Here is a 22,723-nt window from a genome sequence, read left to right as displayed (position 1 = left end):
TTTAAAGAAATTTGAACAATAAAAAAAATGTGTCATGACAGATTGCTGTAGTCCCTCAGCTCAAACGGCTCGTGAACCGATCATTTCTTCTTACTAGTTAATTTATAGCATCAAATAAGCATGAATGAACATGAAAAGGACTGTTGTTTCAAATGTGGAAAGACGTCAGTACACCATTTTTCAAGTTCAAGTCCACCGAGGTTAATCTTCTAACTCCTGACTGCTTTGTCGGACAAAATGGCAGATTCGCCGTTATGATTGGTTAGATTGCTTGTCAATCAAACTTTCGAGCAACCACACACAGTTCCATATACAATCAAATAATTTTTTTAACCAAAAGTCTTGGTGCATAGGACATTTCATACATAATTGTAATTCAAAAAAGGCTGATGGTAAAACCTGCAGTACTGCCTGACGCCTCTGCCAGTGCCAAATTACCCGCAGGGTTATCAGCTGGGAGCCACCCTGCACCGATGTTTCACTCCTTTAGTCCAGTGACGTCTCCCTGCCGCTCCCTGCGGCTGGACTCTTCAGCCATAGCCAAAAGCTTCCTTTTACCACCTCTTCGGCACAATCCTCACCTCATCTCGCCTCAGGAAGTGGCTGGTCAACTGGGCAACAAAGCCACAGCAGCTTTTCTCTGGGTATGTTGTTTGCTCTCCATCCCTTTCCCACCCACATTCCACTGCCAGGTCGGCGTACCGTGACTTTATCTGTTTGTTTGCCTCCTGTACAGCTTCTTCCCAGGGCACTGTCAGTTCCACTAGCACCACCTGCTTGCTCATCCCGGACCAAAACACAAGGTCCAGTATCAATGTGGTTTGCATGATAGAAGCGGGGAACTACAGCCACCTGTCCAGCTCGTAATGACCAGTCCCTGCCACTGGCCATTGATGCCTTGTGAGGGACACTGCTCTTACAAATTGGACAGGCTGACCCCTTAAGGCTCTGGGGCCTCTTGTTTGCCATCGCCCTTGCTCTTTCATTGCATTCTGCCAACTTCCTGAGCCTCATGGCAGCCTGTAAGCCATTTGCAGATAAAGCTGTTGGAAATGGCATCCAGCCTTGCCACAGCCTTTCACACATCTTCAGTGGCCACATCACATGTTGGTAGAGTGTGAACTGGAAACAGCAGTTGGAATTTACCAGAGAGGTAGCTTTGGTCAATTACTGAGCTGTAACTGTGATTGGAGTTGCCACATGAGGGTTAGTTCACCCAAAAATGAAACAGGAGCGAGCTCAATTGACATTGGAAGGCAAGGAGACTTACACACTGTAAGATAATTAGTTGATTTATTGATTTATGAAGAGTTGATATGGCGTTTTAATATGCTCCCGTTCATAGAGATTTTTTGATGGATGCTGAGACTTTTTAGGTCATGTAGAAGCTGCAATCTCTGACACAGTTTGTTCGCTGGCTTCCATGGCTGCAATTCGCTGCATGTGTTTTCCGCTGACTGGCAACCCGGAGTGGCGAAATACTATTGGGCAAATTAGCAACGTGCGGTCTTACACAGACGAAAACAAAAACTGAAATTCCGACACGGAACGCAAATTTCAAAGTAAAATAACTGGCTGTAGCAATGGTTTTCAGAGAAACGAGTATGTGAACTCAGCATGCAAACATATTATGGTATTTTTATGCTTTAATCCAGTAAAAAACTCACATAGAGCACCTTTAATGTTTGACAAAATGCATCTTCCTTCCCTCTTTAAACAAAAAGTATTACTATTATTGAAAGTATTAAAGTATTAAAAGTATTACCAAATTACTGGGTAAAGTCAAAATTGGGACACTTTTTTGGTAAACTGTGTATTAAATACAAATAAATCTATTCTACTGCACTATTAAAGTTCTAAATAAATGTTGCATCTCCCACTATGGTTTATTTTTTAATTTTTTTTTAATGATTCAAAAACGATAAGAGCCCATTTTTATTCCACAGCCGTTTTAAGGTAAATTGGGACAGTGCAAATGGTACATTTTCATGTAGTTTGTGCTTAGATAATACAATTGTTTGGGCAGGATATTGCTCAAATCCTTTTTTAATAGAAATTTTTCAAAATGTAAAAAAATACTAAAATCGTACACACTAGCAGATTGTGTTTTTGTTGATGATGATGATGATGGCGATGATGATGTTTCATGCAAAGCTCTGTGTTCCTTTTTTAAAACGTTTTGCAATCAGTAATAACCTGCTTTGTTTTTGTTTTCAGAAAACCATTTAATTGCATTAATTTTTGCATATACAAAAGTCTATTTTTGCACATCTCTGCAAAAGAAGTTTTAACATGTTTGCTAGTTCCTTCTAGATGACTGACAAAAATGGTTTTCTGCCAGAGGCATGACTACATCCACTCACAGTACCTTCCACTCTTTTTTTCAAAGGTGGATTACCAGAATTTATTATAAAGCGACAAGAATACTTTTGGTGCGCCAAAAAAAAAAAAAAAAAAAAACGACTTATAGTATAGTATAGTGATGGCCAATTTCACAACACCGCTTCATGAAGCTTCAGAGCATTATGAATCTTTTGTGTCGAATCAGCGCTTCGGAGCTCCAAAGTCACGTGATTTCAGCAGTTTGACTCGCGATCTGAATCATGATTCGACACAAAAGATTCATAATGCTCAAAAATATTCTTTTCGCTTTATAACATTAAATATTGAACCACTGAACTGATTTAAATATGTTTTTAGTACCTTATGGGTCTTGAGAGAGGAAATGTCATTGCTGGCTATGCAGGCCTCACTGAGCCATTGGATTTCATCAAAAATATCTTAATTTGCATTCCGAAGATTAACGAAGGTCTTACGGGTGTGGAACGGCATGAGGGTGAGTAATAAATAACATTATTTTCCTTTTTGGGTGAACTATCTCTTTAATATGATGTCCCATTTTATCTAACACATTAAAGGAAATTGGGACAGTAACAAAACTTGATATTTTTAAAAATAGAACGAAACTTTCATATCATTGCAAAATGTATAGTTGAGCTCAAAAGTTTACATACCCCTTGCAGAATCTGCAAAAATGTTAATCATTTTAACAAAATGAGAAGGATCATGAAATTGCATGTTATTTTTATTTAGTATTGTCCTGAACATCTAAGGCAGTGGTTCTCAAACCTGTCCTGGAGTACCACCATCCCTGCACATCTTGTAGCCTTATGTCTTTCTATATCTCATGAGTATCATGTGTGATAGACGAGGGAGATCAATGTGCAGGGCTGGTGGTACTCCAGGACAGGTTTGAGAACCACTGATCTAAGACATATAACTGTCATAATGAAAATATAATTTTTGTTCCAGAAAAAAAAAAAAAGTTGCATACAAGAGAACACACAAATAGCCTATCGGTAGATGTCACTGTAAGCAAATTCCCATCTTTATTTCACCAAAGTTTTAGGGAAACACGATCACGACAGAAACATGAGTGTCAAACGTAGTTTCACTTTGACTGAAAGTGCGGTTAAGGAAGAAATCGTTTTAACGTCGAATGAATCAGATGCAGCATTCAGGGCTGCGTTCTCGTGGACTGTGCACTGCTGTGTCTCGTGGACTCAACGGTCACTCAGCGCAACACATCGAAGCTGCTCGTGTGAGTGAGTCAAGTCCAGGTATAGTACAAGCTAAACATCTTTACACCCCTTTAATTGTCTGATTATTTTAAAATGCAACTACGTGAGCGGAACCATATTACAGTTTTTCTAAATTGGTTTGGCTCATTTTTTGAAACAGAAATTACATTCTCAAAACTCTTAAGATCATTTGGCAAAACAGTCTAAAACACTATAGCTCACTTGCAAAAGCTAATATCTCTCCCAAAACTGTTCACTCATCTTTAAAAACTAAATTCCTTTACCAAATAAATAGTCAGTGCCACAGAAATGGCAAAGATCCTTCTCAGTTGCTCATTTCTTGAAACAGACCGGACATTCTCAACACACTTGGTGCTTTTGTCAAAATAATGTGGATGGTTCGGCACAACACCATGGTTCACCTGCAAAAGCTCATATCTCTCCCAAAACAGTTCACTCATGTGTCAAAACTAAATTTCCTTCTCATTTAAACAGTCAGTGCCCCCAAAATGCTTTGTCCCTTTGGCATTGTGTAACTACTGCAAGTCAAAATGTTAAGATGTTTTGTCACTATGGCAGAGGACCATTGAAATATCCCTCATGCCCACCTTTCAGTCTTAGCCCAGTCCTTCATTGACAATGGTTACCGTACTGTTTTTGTCTAGCCAGCATAATACATTAAAACTGTAATGGGTCATTGTATGGGACAATGTGAATTTCCAGAAGATTGGATGATTGGACAGAAGATTTGATGAGAAGCTGAAGTGCGATGTGATGTCATGTCATGAAAATCCGTGATCCATTTTAGCGGAAGTGAGAGACTGTAAGTTTTGAATGCTTATATCTCCTAAATGTGAATTTTGTCATTGTTTTGGAACACACCAGCTTATTCATAACATTAAGGCTAACATTTTCATACTTTAAAGCTAAAAAACCTTAAATTTTGATTTCAGGGGACTTTAACTGAAGTTAATTTGACTTCCCATGGCACTTTGAAGTAGATAATTCTTAGAAGTAGAGGTTCCAGGTGCTTAATACACCCTATTTGCATGTGTGGTGGATGATACCACAAAAGACATATATTCTCACAAGGGAGCATGCCCTCCTCGGACCCCGCTAAAGGTTCACACTTCAACCCTTTAAATGTTCAATCCAAAACTTCGGCCTTGACGTCATGACGTCCGAATGCTATTCATGCATTACAGTTTTTCTCCATTGGTTTGGCTCATTTCTTGAAACAGAAATTACATTCTCAAAACAACATGGACAAATCTCCAAACCACTTGGCAATTGTTCACCACAGAATTGAATTTCTCATCATTTCATCAAATTGCAAATGTCTAAGTACATGTCTCAATGTCTCAGTACATCTTTGCAAATGATTAAGTACAGGTAGCCTACATTTAGCACAATTTCCAAGTGAATAGATCTTGTTGATCTAAACTGATTATTGTTTCTCAGTCTAATGGTCATTCGCTCCAAAACGTGTCAGCATCATTTCATTGTATAAGTCATCACATGCACAATAGTCTTTTCAATTGTCAAAATTAGTCAAGAACATAATACCATGAATACCATATATGAATCCTTGGAACATTTGATAAATTTATTACAGCAATTGACAGTCAGGTGAAACTAGAATTTGACTAACGAAGGAGGCGAGGGGGCAATATAACTATATGTGCTGCCATATCTGAGAATGGCGTGGTCACTCACATCCCCAGACTTGGCCCATACAATGCACAGAAGCTTCTCATCTTCTTGGACCGCCTTCATTTTGATTTGAACCCTGAAAATGAGAGAGGTCTCGTAGGGCCTCACCTACCACAATATGTCATTGTATGGGACAATGTGAATTTCCACCATGGCCCGCTCACCTGGTACACTACTCATCCAAGGATGGTTATGGTATTCCTACCACCTTACTCTCAATCCCGTTGAGGAGTTTTTCTCTTCTTGGATGTGGAGAGTGTATGAGCATCGGGCTCAAGATCAGAGGTCCCTGCTCCAAGCAATGGACACTGCATGTGAGGATATTACAGGAGATCATTGTAGGGGATGGTTGCGACATGCACACCGTTTCTTCCCTCGTTGCAGTGCAATGGAGTATATACGCTGTGATGTGGACGAGAATCTGTGGCCAGACAGACAGCAGCGTGTGGATGGCCAGGAGGGTGAGGACGATGTCCAGGAGAGTGGGGGTGAGGACAGCGACCAGTGAAGAACTGTTAGTTGTGAAACTCCAGCTTTATTTACAGCACTGTAGGCTGCATATAATTTTCATTGTTTTTTGTTTGTGTGTTTATATTACAGTATATTATGCCGTATACATTTTCTTTTTACTCTGATGTATGGAAGTTACTTTATGTGTGTGAATGATAATGGTTACAATTTCCTTGGTAGTATGAGTGCAATGTGTGATGTCAAACCTTGGAGGCTACTCTTACCCTAAAATCCTATTTCTTTTTTTCAGTTTTATACACAGTGCATGTCTACAATGATCTCCTGTAATATTGCATTGCATGGAGCAGGGACCTCTGATCTTGAGCCCGATGCTCATACACTCTCAACCTGCAAGCAGAGAAAAAAACTCCTTAGTAGGATTGAGGAAAGGAGAGTAAGGTGGTAGGAACACCATGACCATCCTTGGATGAGTAGTGAACCAGGCCCTGATGAGCGGGCCAAGGTGGAAATTCACATTGTCGCATACAATGACATATTGTGGTAGCTTATGCTCTCTCATTTTCAGGGTCATCTGAGATGTGTGAAACTCCTCCTTCGTTAGTCAAGTTCTAGTTTCACCTGTCTGTCAATTGCTGTAATAAATGTTCCAAGGATTCATATATGGTATTCATGGTATTATGTTCTTGACTAATTTTGACAATTGAACAGACTATTGTGCATGTGATGACTTATACAATGTGATGACTTATACAATGTAATGACGTTGACACGTTTTGGAGCGAACAACCATTAGACTGAGAAACAACAATCAGTTTAGATCAACAAGATCTATTCACTTGGAAATTGTGCTAAATGTAGGCTACCTGTACTTAATCATTTGCAAAGATGTACTGAGACATTGAGACATGTACTTAGACATTTGCAATTTGATGAAATGAATGAGAAAATCAATTCTGTGGTGAACAATTGCCAAGTGGTTTGGAGTTTTGTCCATGTTGTTTTGAGAATGTAATTTCAAGAAATGGGCCAAACCAATGGAGAAAAACTGTAAAAGGAAACAGAGGTTTTACTGAGTTTAATGGCTTGGGCCGAGCTGTGATACAAAAAGAAATGCTGTTTTTAAAAAAGGGGGTGGAGCTGTTAGATATATCGCCCTGTCTTCCTGTTTCAGTTGAAATTACGTCAACACATTGAATAATGCTGCGCATTCCAAAACACTTCAGCAGTCCTTTAACATTTTTAGGGGTTTAAGCACGTAGAGCTGAAACCCTATTGTAATTGTTAGGATTTTCAAAGATCACCTTTCTGCCCTAAAAATGCAGGGTGGCCGTAGAGACTTTAAACTTTGAGGGATGGTAGGAGCCACCCCGTCTACAACTTCACCGAGGCTCGCCCCAGTCGGCCTGACGGTGGCGCTACAGCGATCCGAAGTAAAAAATCGTACCGCCTATAACTCCTAAACCGTTATGCCTGGTGCACATTGCACCAATTTGGGCCATCCCAGACAAAATATGACCAATCATGGTGATTTCTGTTTTCGAGGCTCCTAAATGGTTGTCCTACTTCATTAAGTGAGAGAAGTTCAAAGACAGCCATTGTCATGACCAAAGATAGGCCACTAATAATTTTCTGACAGTGTCAAGAAATTTAGCATGATCATCTGACAGCTACGACCTACGTTTACTGACTAGCCAATAAAAATGCAACATAAACGGCATATTGATCAATGTGACATGGCTCTAAAACTACTTACCTCAAGCTCCACTTACAAAACTGGCTTAACAAGTTGGCCTCTGTTCCCTAGCCTCTTTTGCTTCATGATCTTTTAGGACTGCTAAAATCGCACAGTCTGTTGCAGGCATTAGTTTTGGCTCAAAACAAACAAATGCACATTTTTGTGAAATTTTTTGGATATTTTCCTGATCGGAACCAAACCAGTGCTGGAAGATTCTCTGGAGTCTGATTGTCTATAGTTACAGAAAAAAGACAATTTGATTCACGTCCACGACAGGACAGCAAAAAATGTACTAAAAAAGCTATTACTCTTGATTGGAATCTGGGGCTGTGTTTAACTTCACTTTTACACTTACACTCACAAACTTCCCTAAGCACTTACCCTCGGTGGAATCCCTGTCGCCATTTTGAAGTGCGTTCAACTTCATCAAGGTGGCGACTGGCGAGGGAAGCTTATTCGGACAGACCCTTGACTGACCCCTTGATTTTGACCAAAGGGGCATGTCTACTCAACATGTACACTTCAGGCAGACCCATAGACCACAATGCAACATGATTGTGATGTCAAAGCAGATCGTGCTTAATTTACAAAATACTCGTCACTTTATAATATTAAGGTAGAACTACTGAACTCGCATGAACTGTTTTAAATATGTTTTTAGTACCTTCCATGTTGTCTCGGATTTCTGCCTCAGCTCGCTGTGTCACGTCACTTCTAGAGCAAGCTCCTGATTGGTTAGCAAATTTTCGCCAAAGTTCAGATTTTTCAACATGCGTGTTACGTGCGTCAAACGCCCGAAACACTCAATTAGCGCCGCAGGATGTCTATTCGCATCTTTGCATTGACTTGTAAATCACTCGCACTTAACGGTGCCCTAGATTCAAAAATTGAATTTACCTCAGCATAGTTAAATAACAAGAGTTCAGTACATGGAAATGACATACAGTGAGTCTCAATTGTTTCCTCCTTCTTATATAAATCTCATTTGTTTAAAAGACCTCCAAAGAACAGGCGAATTTCAACATAACACCAACTGTTACGTAACAGTCGGGGTGTACGCCCCCAATATTTGCATATGCCAGCCCATGTTCCCAACATTATGAAAGGGATTACATGTCTGGATGTGCACAGCTGAATCATCAGACTAGGTAAGCAAGCAAGGACAATAGCGAAAAATGGCAGATGGAGCAATAATAACTGACATGATCCATGATATCATGATATTTTTAGTGATATTTGTAAACTGTCTTTCTAAATGTTTCGTTAGCATGTTGCTAATGTACTGTTAAATGTGGTTAAAGTTACCATCGTTTATTACTGTATTCATGGAGAAGAGCCGTCGCTATTTTCATTTTTAAACACTTGCAGTCTGTATAATGCATAAACACAACTTCATTCTTTATAAATCTCTCCAACAGTGTAGCATTAGCCGTTAGCCACGGAGCACTATCAAACTCATTCAGAATCAAATGTAAACATCCAAATAAATACCATACTTATGCGATTAGACATGCTGCATGACGAACACTTTGTAAAGATCCATTTTGAGGGTTATATTAGCTGTTTGAACTTTTTTATGTTGTTTAAGGCAAGCGCGAGCTCTTGGGGAATGGAGCACGAGATTTAAAGGGCCACACACCCTGAATCGGCTCATTTATAATGATGCCCCAAAATAGGCAGTTAAAAAAATGAATAAAAAAAATCTATGGGGTATTTTGAGCTGAAACTTCACAGACACATTCAGGGGACACCTTAGACTTCTATTACATCTTTTAAAAAAAAGTTCTAGGGCACCTTTAATGCTTCATTCGCGTCTGGTGTGAACGCACCATAGGCGATCCTGGGTGGAGTAACTTCCTGTTGACGTTCGAAGTGTTGTCAAACAACACAGAGGCTAGCTAGACCCAGTGAATGGGTGTCACTATATGAGCTGAAGAAAATGCTTCCATGCACATCCATCAGTCACAAATATGTGCTCCACACGGATCCGGGGGTTAATAAAGGCCTTCTGAAGCGAAACGATGCGTTTGTGTAAAAAAATATCCATATTTAAACAAGTTATGAAGTCAAATATCGAGCTTCCGCCAGACCGCCTTCCGTATTCAACGTACGAAGAAAGTGTAAAACTCTTGCAGTCCACAAAGCCTATGCTACATCCAATGCCTTCCCTATTTAACTTACGGAAAAAGTGTGAACGGGCATTGCGTCAGTTACACTTTCTTTATAACTTGAATATGAAAGGCGGTCTGGCGGAAGCTCGATATTTGACTTCATAACTTGTTTGCTCCAAATGTCTGTGTTTTTTAATTTTTTTTTTATGCAAGTTTTTTTGCTGCAGTGGTTTTTTTTTTTTGCTTGGATTTTCTTCTCAGTTCCATACAATTTTAAGCTTTTCTTGGTTCATTCCATGTTTTATAGGCAACCTCTCTCATGCTAATTCAGATTAGCATAGTTGGTTGTAAATTAATCTGGTTTATTTTAATTCAGGACTCCATAGTCCAGGTTTTAGTAATCTGTACTTAATCTGTATTTCAGAAAGCCATTTTTTAAACCATGATTAACTATTCTGGATTAAGGCCTACTCCTGGCTTAATTTAAATCCTGTTCGGGAAACCAGAGTTACAGGTATGCAATCTTTGGGGGTTGGGGGACTTGAAAACTGCTTTTTTCAATGGAACTGTCACCATTGTCATATAATGCAACAAAGATGGCTAAAGTCATCGGATTTTACTAATGGACCTACCAATCTCTGTGTAAAAATAAAATAATGACAATGATGACATGTTGCTAAATTCATTTTTACCCCCCTGTAATTTGGCTCCATATCTCAGTTGAAAATTGTCATTTTGACTGCTCTACAAAATAGTGGATTACTCAGTAAATATTCATCCACATGAATATTTATATTTGTCTTTTTTCAGGAAAAAAAAAAAAATCTGAATCCTGGTAGGTTTAATTTAAGCCTCAATTTAGTCCTGGAGTAGCTCCAGCCTTCCTCCAGGAAATCATCTTATTAAACTCTAGACTAGACTAAGTCTAGGACTATTTTAAACCATGACAGAGAAAGCAGATTTCTGTTAATCTGGTTTAAAGGGTCATTTTATTCTAGGACTAAGCTTAATCTCTGTCCGGAAAAACTGCCCCATTATATTTTGGCTTTCTTCTTCATTCAAGTATTTCTTTCACCAGAAAAGAAATGATCAAATCTAAATTTTTATGACCCAGAATGATCCAGTAGGCTTTATAGGGTTAAAAGTAATTTCTGTTAAAGTATTTACCTTAAAGTCCTGCCTACAAAAAGCTATTGGAGATTTTCAGTCATTATTGAAAAAAATGAATTAGTCTAACCCATGTTTAGTTTTGTGACAACATGCAGCGGTAGTCACATTCACACTATGTTGTGCTTCTACTGCAAAATATGACTTTGGAATTTGACTGTGGACGATAACCAAAAAAAAAATAAAAAATCTGGTCTATCTGGGTTTTTTAATGACGCTACCATGTCTACTTTGCATAGAGATGTATAATTTGTGAAACGGATAAATCAAATCAGCTTATTAAACTCTGGACTAGACTAAGTCTAGGACTATTTTAAACCATGACAGAGAAAGCAGATTTTTGTTAATCTGGTTTAAAGGGTCATTTTATTCTAGGACTAAGCTTAATCTCTGTCCGGGAAACTGCCCCATTATATTTTGGCTTTCTTCTTCATTCAAGTATTTCTTTCACCAGAAAAGAAATGATCAAATCTAAATTTTTATGACCCAGAATGATCCAGTAGGCTTTATAGGGTTAAAAGTAATTTCTGTTAAAGTATTTACCTTAAAGTCCTGCCTACAAAAAAGCTATTGGAGATTTTCAGTCATTATTAAAAAAAATGAATTGGTCTAACCCATGTTTAGTTTTGTGACAACATGCAGCTGTAGTCACATTGACACTATGTTGTGCTTCTATCGCAAAATATAAGTTTTGGAATTTGACTGTGGACGATAACTCAAAAAAAATTCTGGTCTATCTGTTTGTTTTTTTAATGACATTACCATGTCTACTTTGCCCTGAGCATGTTTTGTCAATTTTGCATAGAGATGTATAATTTATGAAACAGATAAATCTGTAACATGGAGTCCACTGGAGGTGAGCGTAGTGAGAACCCAAGTGCAGTTTAATGAGAATAATCCAAAATACAAACATGGACATGAACAGGAACAGAAACGTGGCTTGACATGGCTTGACTTGAACCGACTTGAACCGACTTGACTTAATGACTCACCAACAGCAGGTTACATTGACAATACATGACAAAGGAACATGGAGAAGACAATGGCTATAAATACAAGAACTATGAGAACACATGACTATGACAACCAATGGGGAAGTGACACAAGGAACAAGAGAACCAATGACAAAACAAAACAGAGAACCACAAGACTATAACCAACCAATAAGAACATGACACATAGAGAACATGAGGAGCAAGGGAAACATGACACAACCAAGCAACATTAAACATACTACAAAATAAAAGACATGAAATCAAAAACATGAACACAAAACATATTTCCCCCCCTCTAAGGGTGGCTCCTGATGCCCAACATGAAACAAAAAAAACTACAGTCCAGGAGGGTGGTCTTGGTGGAGGGATGGTGGGCCAGGCCCGTGCAGGGGAGTCGGCGGACCTGGGCATGGCAGAGACGGGCCTGGGCCATGGAGCGTGGGAGGACCTGTGCTGTGGGGCGTGGGAGGATCTGGGCCGTGGGGTGTGGGAGGACCTGGGCTGTGGGCATGGGAGGATCTGGGCCGTGGGGTGTGGGAGGACCTGGGCTGTGGGGCGTGGGAGGCCGTGGGGCGTGGGAGAACCTGGGCTGTGGGGCGTGGGAGGACCTGGGCTGTGGGGCATGGGAGGACCTGGGCCGTGGGGCGTCGAAAAATGTCTTTTAGTACCACATCATTGAAGTCTACTTGACAGCACACGTCACAAAAATATTGAACATAATCCTCAATGGATAGTTTACCTTGTCGAAGGCTCAAGAGGTGAGGAACTGCTGGGTTCATATTTGGGTTGTGTATTCTGTAACATGGACAGTGTTGGGGAAGCTACTCTGAAACTGTAGTTTGACAAGCTACAAGCACATAAATTAAAGTAGTTAAATTACAGTCAAGCTACCCTTTTAAAAAAGTAGTTAGCTACACTACAAGTTATTATCAAAAAGTAGCTAGCTACATTGAAACTACTTTAAAAAAAATTTTTTTTTTATATGACATAGCTTATTACACATAACTGGATAACTGTTATGAAGAATGTTTAAGTAAGATGCTTGGGGTTTAAAACAAAGCAATGCACTACAATTATGATTTCAAAGCGTACTGTTTTATTTTGTAAACTATATCAAAAGATACAATACTCAAATGTAGCCTTTATCTCACACTGACTCTCTTTGCACGCTTTATTTATAATACATTCAGAATTTTAATAAAGTTTTGTTTTTCATGCTATGAGAGGACCGACGACCAATTGCACTCTGCAGTTTCAGAAGTGATTTCTACATATAAATGCAGGATTAATGCTCAAAATTGCTACCATAACACGGGACAAAAATATGCAATAATAAGAATAATAATAAGCAATGTAAATGCAGACTAGAAAAATATTAGAATTTTTGTATCAATATTTTTTAAATTCTATTCCAATTATTTGTAAAATGACTTAAAATATTAAATGTCTCACTATACATTGCTATTCTTATTATGGTGGAGCCGTTGTTTACACATTACATCTGCACTTTACTAAAGCACCCTCATTTATTTCAGAAGCACCCTCAATGATTTGATTCTGGAACTGGACCGGAACTTAAATTGGATACCACTGTAATTAAATAGTTTGCATACATACATTTGATATAGACTGCAATAAAGCAGGACAATCAATTTAAAAATTATATTATTCACCTGTATGTGCTTGAAGTCTTCGACACAGACAGCGTTTTAATCATTTGTTTATAAATTAAGGGCAACCTTTACCGATTTGTGCAGTGTGAACCCACTCCTGCCCTTTACATAATCATCAGGGCCCGGTTTTTCAAAAGGTTTAATCCAGATAAAATTGATCCGGATTTAGTAATAATTTTTTTTGCGATCCGGGATCACGTAATCCAGCTTACTTTTGGAACCAGTTTTTTAAAGCAACATCGGATCGGATCAATCTGATCCAGATAGGAACTTTTCAAGATCACCAAATCTGGATTTCCAGTGCTCTACGGAGGCCCTAAAGGGACATGTTGATAGAAAGAATATGGGTTTTGAATTAAATATATTTTTGTTGGATATTTACAGCTGTTTAGGGATTGTTTTATGGCACCAAAATTTCTTTTTACTTTAGAGTAGGTTACCGAAAGGCTAAATATGTCTGCATTTAATTTATTACTTTAACAGTTAAACTAATCAAGAGCAAAATAAAAATGTGTATGTATATTACATGATAAAAATGTTGTATTTTTTGACTAGTTTTAAAGTTTTACTACATTTTCCTCCTGGAATCCACCTTGAAATCCTACCCCCTGTTGGGATCAGGATAATCCTGTTTTTTTGGATCAAAGTGATCCAAATCCTACAAAAAAGTTCTGAAAAACCCAAACTAAAGGTTTGATCCGGATCAAAACCAAGATTGGATTACGTGATCTAATCCGATTATGTAATCCGTTTTTTCTTTTGAAAAACACATTTTCAAGATTTGATCCAATCCGTTATCCAAAATCCTAGTGGATAACTTTTGAAAAACCGGGCCCTGACGATCTCTTCTCGATGAACTGCTGAACTGATAAAGCCGCAAGATGTGTGATATAACAATAGATGGCGGTAATGCACGGTTTTAGTTCGTGATCTGAAGACGCTGTGCTGCTTCAATGCATCGCAGAATGCAAAACGGAATGTAGCTTTTGGTCGCGCTACACCGCTACTTGCTGGAAAATGTAGTTAACTACTGGAAAAGCTACACTGTTTTAAAAGTAGCTGAACTAAATACAAGCTACTGAAAAATTGAGTTAAACTAGTAGCGCCGCTACATGTAGTTACTCCCTAACACTGAACATGGAGTCCACTGGAGGCGAGCATAGTGAGAACCCAAGTGCAGTTTAATGAAAATAATCCAACATACAAACGTGAACAGGAACAGAAACGTGGCTTGACATGGCTTGACTTGAACCGACTTGAACCAATTTGAACAGACACTATGTTTTGCTTCTATCACAAAATATGACTTTTGGAATTTGACTGGGGGCAATACCCCCCAAAGATTCTGGTCTATCTGGTTTTTTTAATGACACTACCTGTCTACTTTGCCCTGAGCATGTTTTGTCAACTTTGCATAGAGATCAGTGGTGTAGTCGGGGCGATATGCACGCGCACGCCATACGCTTACTTTTTGCTCAGGGCTGTTTGCGTATTACAACTTCTAAGGATCAGTATTTGCGTATACCCACTTGTTTTTTGCTTCGAAAGTCCATAAAATATTGTCCTGTTAGCTTCCCCTTTAACTGTGTGTCCAATGCTGTTGTGTAAACTCGTGTTTCTTTGATGTAATTGGTGCATGAGCACTTCTGTCATACCTTTTTCCCGCTCATAGTTGGCTAAAAACCAGGCTTCACAGTATGAGGCGCCGTACTGGACAAAAGCGAGGCGAACGCCGCGAGCGAGCGAACTTGCGCGAGAGAGACCGAGTGTGCGTGCGAGAGAGACCGAGTGTGCGCGCGAGCGAGCGAACTTGCGCGAGAGAGACCGAGTGTGTCCGAGAGCGAGCGAACTTGCGCGAGAGAAACCGAGCATGTAAACAGAAGTTGAGAGGAGTGAATAATTAAGTAATTGAGTGTGTGTCTGGAAGCTATGCTGTATGCTACACACAGCAAAACCTCCAGTGTTAAATGAACACTGTTAGTGTTTAATTAACATTGCCAGTGGATCCAACCAGATTATATAAACACTGGTAGTGTTAATTTAACACTGGATGTTTCGCTGTGCAGGTAACATGCATATGTAAATTTGCACATCTCACAAAGTCTACAAATGTACATGACTCTGATTTTACTAAATCAGAAACAGCCTACAATGTAAATGTAAATCATCTCTCTCTCTCTCTCGCGCGCGCAGGTTCGCTCGCTCTCAGACACGCTCGGTCTCTCTCACGCAGGTTCGCTCGCTCTCAAGACACGCTCGGTCTCTCTCGCGCAGGTTCGCTCGCTCTCGGACACGCTCGGTCTCTCTCGCGCAGGTTTGCTCGCTCTCGGACACGCTCGGTCTCTCTCGCGCGCTCAATCGGTTTCTCTCGCGCAAGTTCGCTTGCTCTCGGACACACTCGGTTTCTCTCGCGCAAGTTCGCTCGCTCGCGCGCACACTCGGTCTCTCTCGCGCAAGTTCGCTCGCTCGAGCGCACACTCGGTCTCCCTCGCCCGCACACTCGGTCTCTCTCGTGCAGGTTCGCTCGCTCTCGGACACGCTCGGTCTCTCTCGCGCAGGTTCGCTCGCTCTCGGACACGCTCGGTCTCTCTCGCGCGCTCACTCGGTTTCTCTCGCGCAAGTTCGCTCGCTCTCGGACACGCTCGGTCTCTCTCGCGCAGGTTCGCTCGCTCTCGGACACGCTCGGTCTCTCTCGCGCGCTCACTCGGTTTCTCTCGCGCAAGTTCGCTCGCTCTCGGACACGCTCGGTCTCTCTCGCGCAGGTTCGCTCGCTCTCGGACACGCTCGGTCTCTCTCGCGCAGGTTCGCTCGCTCTCGGACACGCTCGGTCTCTCTCGCGCGCTCACTCGGTTTCTCTCGCGCAAGTTCGCTCGCTCTCGGACACACTCGGTCTCTCTCGCGCAAGTTCCCTCGCTCGCGCGCACACTCGGTCTCTCTCGCGCAGGTTCGCTCGCTCTCGGACACGCTCGGTCTCTCTCGCGCGCTCACTCGGTTTCTCTCGCGCAAGTTCGCTCGCTCTCGCACACGCTCGGTCTCTCTCGCGCAGGTTCGCTCGCTCTCGGACACGCTCGGTCTCTCTCGCGCAGGTTCGCTCGCTCTCGGACACGCTCGGTCTCTCTCGCGCGCTCACTCGGTCTCTCTCGCGCAAGTTCGCTCGCTCGCGCGCACACTCGGTCTCTCTCGCGCAAGTTCGCTCGCTCGCGCGCACACTCGGTCTCCCTCGCCCGCACACTCGGTCTCTCTCGCGCAAGATCGCTCGCTCGCGCCGTTCGCTTCGCTTTTGTCCAGTACGTCGCCTCATATCACAGTGCGTGTTCGCGCTGCAGTGAGAGAACTCCGGTGTTTTGAGCCGTGGATTAAGCGCATTTCTCTCACTCCAGCAGACATGGCGTGAGAAATATTGTGGTGAGTAAATAAGACTATTAATTAATTAAATAGCCTACATCATGCGTTTTCCAAGTTCCCGTACGAACTGAAAATACCATCAGCGCAACTGAAGCCTTGTTTATAATGCATTAGTGGTGCGGAAATCATAAACATACGAGGCTACTCTCTGAATCTTATCACGCTCCAAAAGTTTGATAAGATTTCCATTCCGACACTGATGATAAAATGTGCGATCCATTTGAATTTTATTGAGCGTTAAACTAAAGTGTTATAAAGTATGCGCTATAGAGAAAGTCAAACGTGATCTAGACTGATGAACAAAATGAACAAAAGACTGAAAAGAGGACAAACATCATCTTGCGCCAACATTTCTTAGGGAGCTTTTTAAACTCTTCATGACCCACCCTTACTAGAATTTATATCGTTTTAATATAGCCTAGTAATTTTGGTACATTTTGGTACAATCTATAATCTATTAAGGGAATATATTTTCACTAGATTTATATTACACCTGTGACATGTTCTGTTGTTTCTAGTATAGGCTATGTGTAGGTTGCTATTTTTCATAACAAATGCCATGATAATGATATAGTTTGACTTCTTATGGCACACTGAAGTAGAAAATTCTGTCAAACTGATTATCTTAAATGTGCATAAATAATACAAAACTGAGTTTACAGAGGTTACCGGGGAAACAGCTCTATTTCTGCTGCTCCATAAGCGCCACCTACCGACAGAGAGTGGTTTAAATTTTCATTCAGCCTGACTACTGTTTTTGTTTGTGAAACTCATGACCACATTTTTATAATGTTAATAAATTAAATTTTGAATAATTGAAAATTGACTTTTTTAACCCCCTATTGAATAAAATGAAACTTAATTTCAGATATATCTTTTTTTTTCTTTTTTTTTTTACAGTGAATATAATTCCAAAGCAGCATGTTTAAATAATAGTCAAACTGTAAATCATTAACCCTTAAATGCATGACTGTTTCGCCAATCATTCTTACATATTCAGATCTTTATCTATATCTAACACGGAAGGATCTCTACCTGTCGCGATAGTATAAAACTCCTCTGATATTAGAGTGACAGTTACAGAAGAATAAAATAAATTGTATTTTGTTACCTTTTGAAGCTTGAAAGTATGTTGTTTATATGTTGTTTTTTTGTTGTCGTTTTTTTTTTTTTTTTTGGGAGGGCTACACCAGGACTACACCACTGATAGAGATGTATAATTTATGAAACGGATAAATCAATTAAAATGCTAATTAACACCCTCCATTGTTTTGCTGATGTGGTAAAATTAAATTCATCATTTGTACACTGAATCAACTCCTGGTTAAACGAAAAGGAGGTTGTTATGTGGCATTCTAGACTGAGGTAAAACCTCCCTCTATCAACAGCAGGTACTCGGGACTGCACTTTTTCTAGGTTCCAATGGTGCAGTTGCTGGAGCTGTTGAGCTGTCGTCCTGCACACAGAGCAGAACTGTGTGTTTGACCCCCCTCCGCACAGCCTCATCTCTGCATAAGGCAGCCTGTGTGCTCTGTGTGTGCTCTGTGTGTGCTCGGGCCAGCCTACCTCACCTCAGCTTTCAGAATCACACCCAAACCTTCTGTTTGCTAAGTCTGAGTTACTTGAATGTAAAGCTATCAATTTAGAACTTTCACCTCCTTTTTTTCAATGACACAGACTCCATTTGTTATATGATGGTGCTATTAACTTGTGTAAATTTTCCTGCATGAAAATATAGATTACAACATATCACATCCTCCTTCCATCCGTCTGTCTGTCAGTGGGAGTGGCTCATATTCGTTTCTTTGCTGTCTTATGCATGCTTTCTGCTGTTGCCTTCATCAAATGGATACTGCCTCTTCTGTAATACAGCTGCTTGAAACGATAGAATGAATCTCACAGTCTTAGCAATGACATGGCTATGATGGTTTTTACTGGGGTGAGTGAGGATTATTGATTTGTTAAACTTTCAGAGTTGGTAAGCGTATATTGTAAAGACATTAAAGCATGATGTATGAGTGCTTATTTAATCCCTTATTGCATGAATATGCATGAGCACTGAAGGTAGGTGGCATTTTCTCATGGTGAAAGCTAGATTTCAGTTTAATGACTCGCACTGACATGGAACAGAGGATAAATGAAAAAGTTTCATGATTTTTGTTATCCCTTGAGGTGTTAATAATCAAACATGGCCATTATCTTTTAGCGATGTCTAATGCTCTAATGGTTTGGAGGCATGTGCATACTATTAGAAATGCATTAGTGATACATTATTGGTTTATAAAGAGTATGTTAATACTGTACTCTGTAATGCATTTTTAATGAAACAAATGACAAATGTGCTTTTTATATTCATTTAAAAAAAAAAAAATCTTTTTACATTTTAACCCAAAATCTTATTTTTTTGTCAGCTATAAACATTACAGCACCATTGAGTTATTTGAACTTAATTCTTCTCTTTAACTCCAATTGTCATGACAAGTTTTTGGGTTTTGATTTCAAGTTTATAAGTTTTTAAAAATTAAACTTAAAGTAATCCAATGTCTTGACTATTTGTGAGGTTATCTTCAAGTTTAGTTGAGTTCACTCACATTTTTAAGGCAGCAGGTGTACTTTAATTTCTAAGTTTAAACAGCTGGAAATGTATTACATACTTAATTTCCTCTGTATAAAGATTTATATTTATTATTCATATATACTGTACACTACTGTTCAAAAGTTTAGGGTGAGTAAGATTTCTTTTGTAAGAAATTAATACTTTTATTCAGCAACGAGGCATTAAATTGATTGAAAGTAACAGACAATAACGGAGTTCTAGTTCAAATAAATGCAGTTTTTTGAGCTTTTATTTATCATAGAATCCAATCCTGAAAAAAATATCATATAATATTAAGCAGCACAACTGTTTTGACATTGATAACTATAAAAATGTTTCTTGAGCAGCAAATCAGCATATTAGAATGATTTCTGAAGGAACATGTGATACTGAAGACTGGAGTAATGATGCTGAAAATTCAGCTTTGATCACAGAAATAAATTACATTTTAAAATGTGTGCAAATATAAAAGTTATTTTAAATAATTAATTGTAATGTAATACTTCTCATTATTACTTGTTTTACAATATTTGAAAAATAAATATACCTTTGTGAGCATAAGAGACTACTTTAAAAGAAGAAAAAAAGTATTTTACAGTACGTGCACTTTCAATGTACTCGGAGTACTGACCAACAAAAGCACTTGAGGTAACTACATACAGTAGCTAAACTACAAGTTAACTACATGGGTTAAGTTAAGGTTTATCCTAGGGGTAGGTTCAGGGTTAGTACCTAGATTTTACCCAGTTAGTGTCACTACTACAATAAGTACAGTGGCATGAAAAAGTATGTGAACCCCTTGCAGAATCTGTGAAAATGAGAATTATTTTAATAAAATAAGAGGGATAATAAAAAATGCATGTTATTTTTTTTGTTTAGTACTGTCTTGAGTAAGATATTTTACATAAAAGATTTATTAAAATAACTCCATTCATAAATATGTGAACCATTGATTCTCAATACTGTGTGTGGTTACCTGATGATCCACGACTGTTTATATGTTTTGTGATGGTTGTTCATGAGTCTCTTGTTTGTCCTGAGCAGTTAAACTGAGCTCTGTTCTTCAGAAAAATCCTCCAGCTCCTGCAGATTCATCAGTTTTCAAGCATTTTTGCATAATTGAACCCTTTCCAGCAGTGACTGTAATAAATTCAGCTATTGTTTTGTCTTGTGAACTAAATGCAAACATCTTTTATGTAAAATATCTTACTCAGGACAGTATTAAACAAAAATAACATGCATTTTTTATTATCCCTCTTATTTTATTAAAATAATTCTCATTTTCACAGATTCTGCAATGGGTTCACATACTTTTTCATGCCACTGTAGTATCTTCACCCGAAACAGGATTGTAAAATTAAGTACTACCAAATATCTTGCTGACCGGAAATTTTGAATGATTGTGTGTGTGTGTGTGTATATCAGCTTTAATGTGTGTCTCTCTCTCTCTCTCTCTCTCTCTGACTGAACAGGAACAATCATCCCAGTCCCCTGTCTCTGTATTAATTTGGGTGTCCAGTATGTCGCCCACCTCATTACAACTGAAGTATGTATCTCTGGGGGTGCTGGTACTGCAGACCACCTCTTTGGTGCTGACAATGCGTTATTCCCGCACGCTGCATTCTGAAGGTCTGCGTTACCTGCCATCATCTGCCGTAGTGTGTGCTGAAGTTCTTAAGATTATTGCATGCTTGCTGCTCGTCTTTAAAGATCACAGTGAGTTCTCTGATCTGTCTATATTGATGTGTAATTTCAGTAAGCTCAACCTTTTGAGCTTACCCTTCAGTAAGCTCAAAAATTTAAAGGTGCCCTCGAATGAAAAATTGAATTTATCTTGGCATAGTCAAATAACAAGAGTTCAGTACATGGAAATGACATACAGTGAGTCTCAAACTCCATTGTTTCCTCCTTCTTATATAAATCTAATTTGTTTTAAAGACCTCCGAAGAACAGGCGAATCTCAACATAACACCGGTTAGGTGACAGTCGGGGTGTACGCCCCCAATATTTGCATATGCCAGCCCATGTTCCCAACATTATGAAAGGCATTAGACAAGGGCAGCCAGTATTAACGTCTGGATCTGCACAGGTGAATCAACAGACTAGGTAAGCAAGCAAGAACAATAGCGAAAAATGGCAGATGGAGCAATAATAACTGACATGATCCATGATTACATTATATTTTTAGTGATATTTGTAAATTGTCTTTCTAAATGTTTCATTAGCATGTTGCTAATGTACTGTTAAATATGGTTAAAGTTACCATCGTTTATTACTGTATTCACGGAGACGAGCCGCCGTTATTTTCATTTTTAAACATTTGCAGTCTGTATAATTCATAAACACAACTTCTTTCTTTATAAATCTCTCCAACAGTGTAGCATTAGCCGTTAGCCACAGAGCACAGCCTCAAATTAATTCAGAATCAAATGTAAACAATATAACAGTATACAATACTCACATAATCCGATGCATGCATGCCGCATGCACGACGAACACTTTGTAAAGATCCATTTGAGGGTTATATTAGCTGTGTAAACTTTGTTGTGGGCGTGGAGCAGGAGAATTAAAGGGCCAGTAGCCCTGAATCGGCTCATTTATAATTATGCCCCAAAATAGGCAGTTAAAAAAATGAATTTAAAAAAATCTATGGGGTATTTTGAGCTGAAACTTCACAGACATTCAGGGGAAACCTGAGACTTACATTACATCTTTTTAAAAAAAGTTCTAGGGCACCTTTAATGTGTGAAAACTGATGTAATTATTTACCTAACCAGCTAGCATTCCACTGTACAGCATATTGTACACATACCTTTCAAAAGAGACCTTAGGAATGCTAAGGGGTTAATACAGTGTTCTGCAGTCTGTCTTTAATGTATTAGATCTCTACATAGCAGATTTCTTTTCAATCTGACTCGAACAGAATTCTCATTCTTGTCCGGATTTTAGAACAGTGAAGGAGAGTTTTGCCTCACTGCATAAGCTCATTGTCTAATGTGCAGTGCTATATGTGATTCTTAGGTTTCAGTGTTCGTGCACTGAGTCGGGTGTTGAAGGACGAATTAATCAACAAGCCTCTGCTGACGCTGAAGTTGGCAGTTCCTTCAGGCATCTACACCCTGCAGAACAACCTGCTCTATGTGGCTCTGTCAAATCTAGATGCAGCTACCTATCAGGTGAGAAAGCATAAATACACAAGAAGGCCCTTTTGGAAAGCTTCCAGATCATAAGTTTCATTTATGTAAGTTTTTATTTTAGTTTTAATAAAGGTGCACT

The 22,723-nt window shown here is 39.3% G+C and overlaps 1 protein-coding gene across 3 annotated transcripts in view; it reads left to right on the top strand.

The window, feature by feature from the left end:
* The first annotated feature begins 3,431 nt into the window (after positions 1–3,431).
* slc35a3b (solute carrier family 35 member A3b) overlaps positions 3,432–22,723 on the top strand; it is a 33,250-nt gene continuing 13,958 nt past the window's right edge. Inside the window, exons 1-3 of one of the 3 annotated variants that reach the window (XM_067363006.1) lie at positions 3,432–3,620; positions 20,920–21,163; positions 22,469–22,623. In XM_067363006.1, the coding sequence (XP_067219107.1) occupies positions 20,968–21,163; positions 22,469–22,623 (351 nt within the window). In that variant the 5' untranslated portion in view covers positions 3,432–3,620; positions 20,920–20,967. Of the gene's footprint in view, positions 3,621–18,705; positions 18,791–20,919; positions 21,164–22,468; positions 22,624–22,723 lie in introns of those variants that run through there. The other 2 variants (XM_067363007.1, XM_067363005.1) reach the window with 2 other exon arrangements.

This window comes from Chanodichthys erythropterus, chromosome 16, assembly GCF_024489055.1.
Source record: "Chanodichthys erythropterus isolate Z2021 chromosome 16, ASM2448905v1, whole genome shotgun sequence".
Taxonomy (NCBI): Eukaryota; Metazoa; Chordata; class Actinopteri; order Cypriniformes; family Xenocyprididae; genus Chanodichthys; species Chanodichthys erythropterus.
The sequence above is the reverse complement of the archived record's forward strand: the minus strand, read 5'-3'. Positions and strand labels throughout refer to the sequence as shown.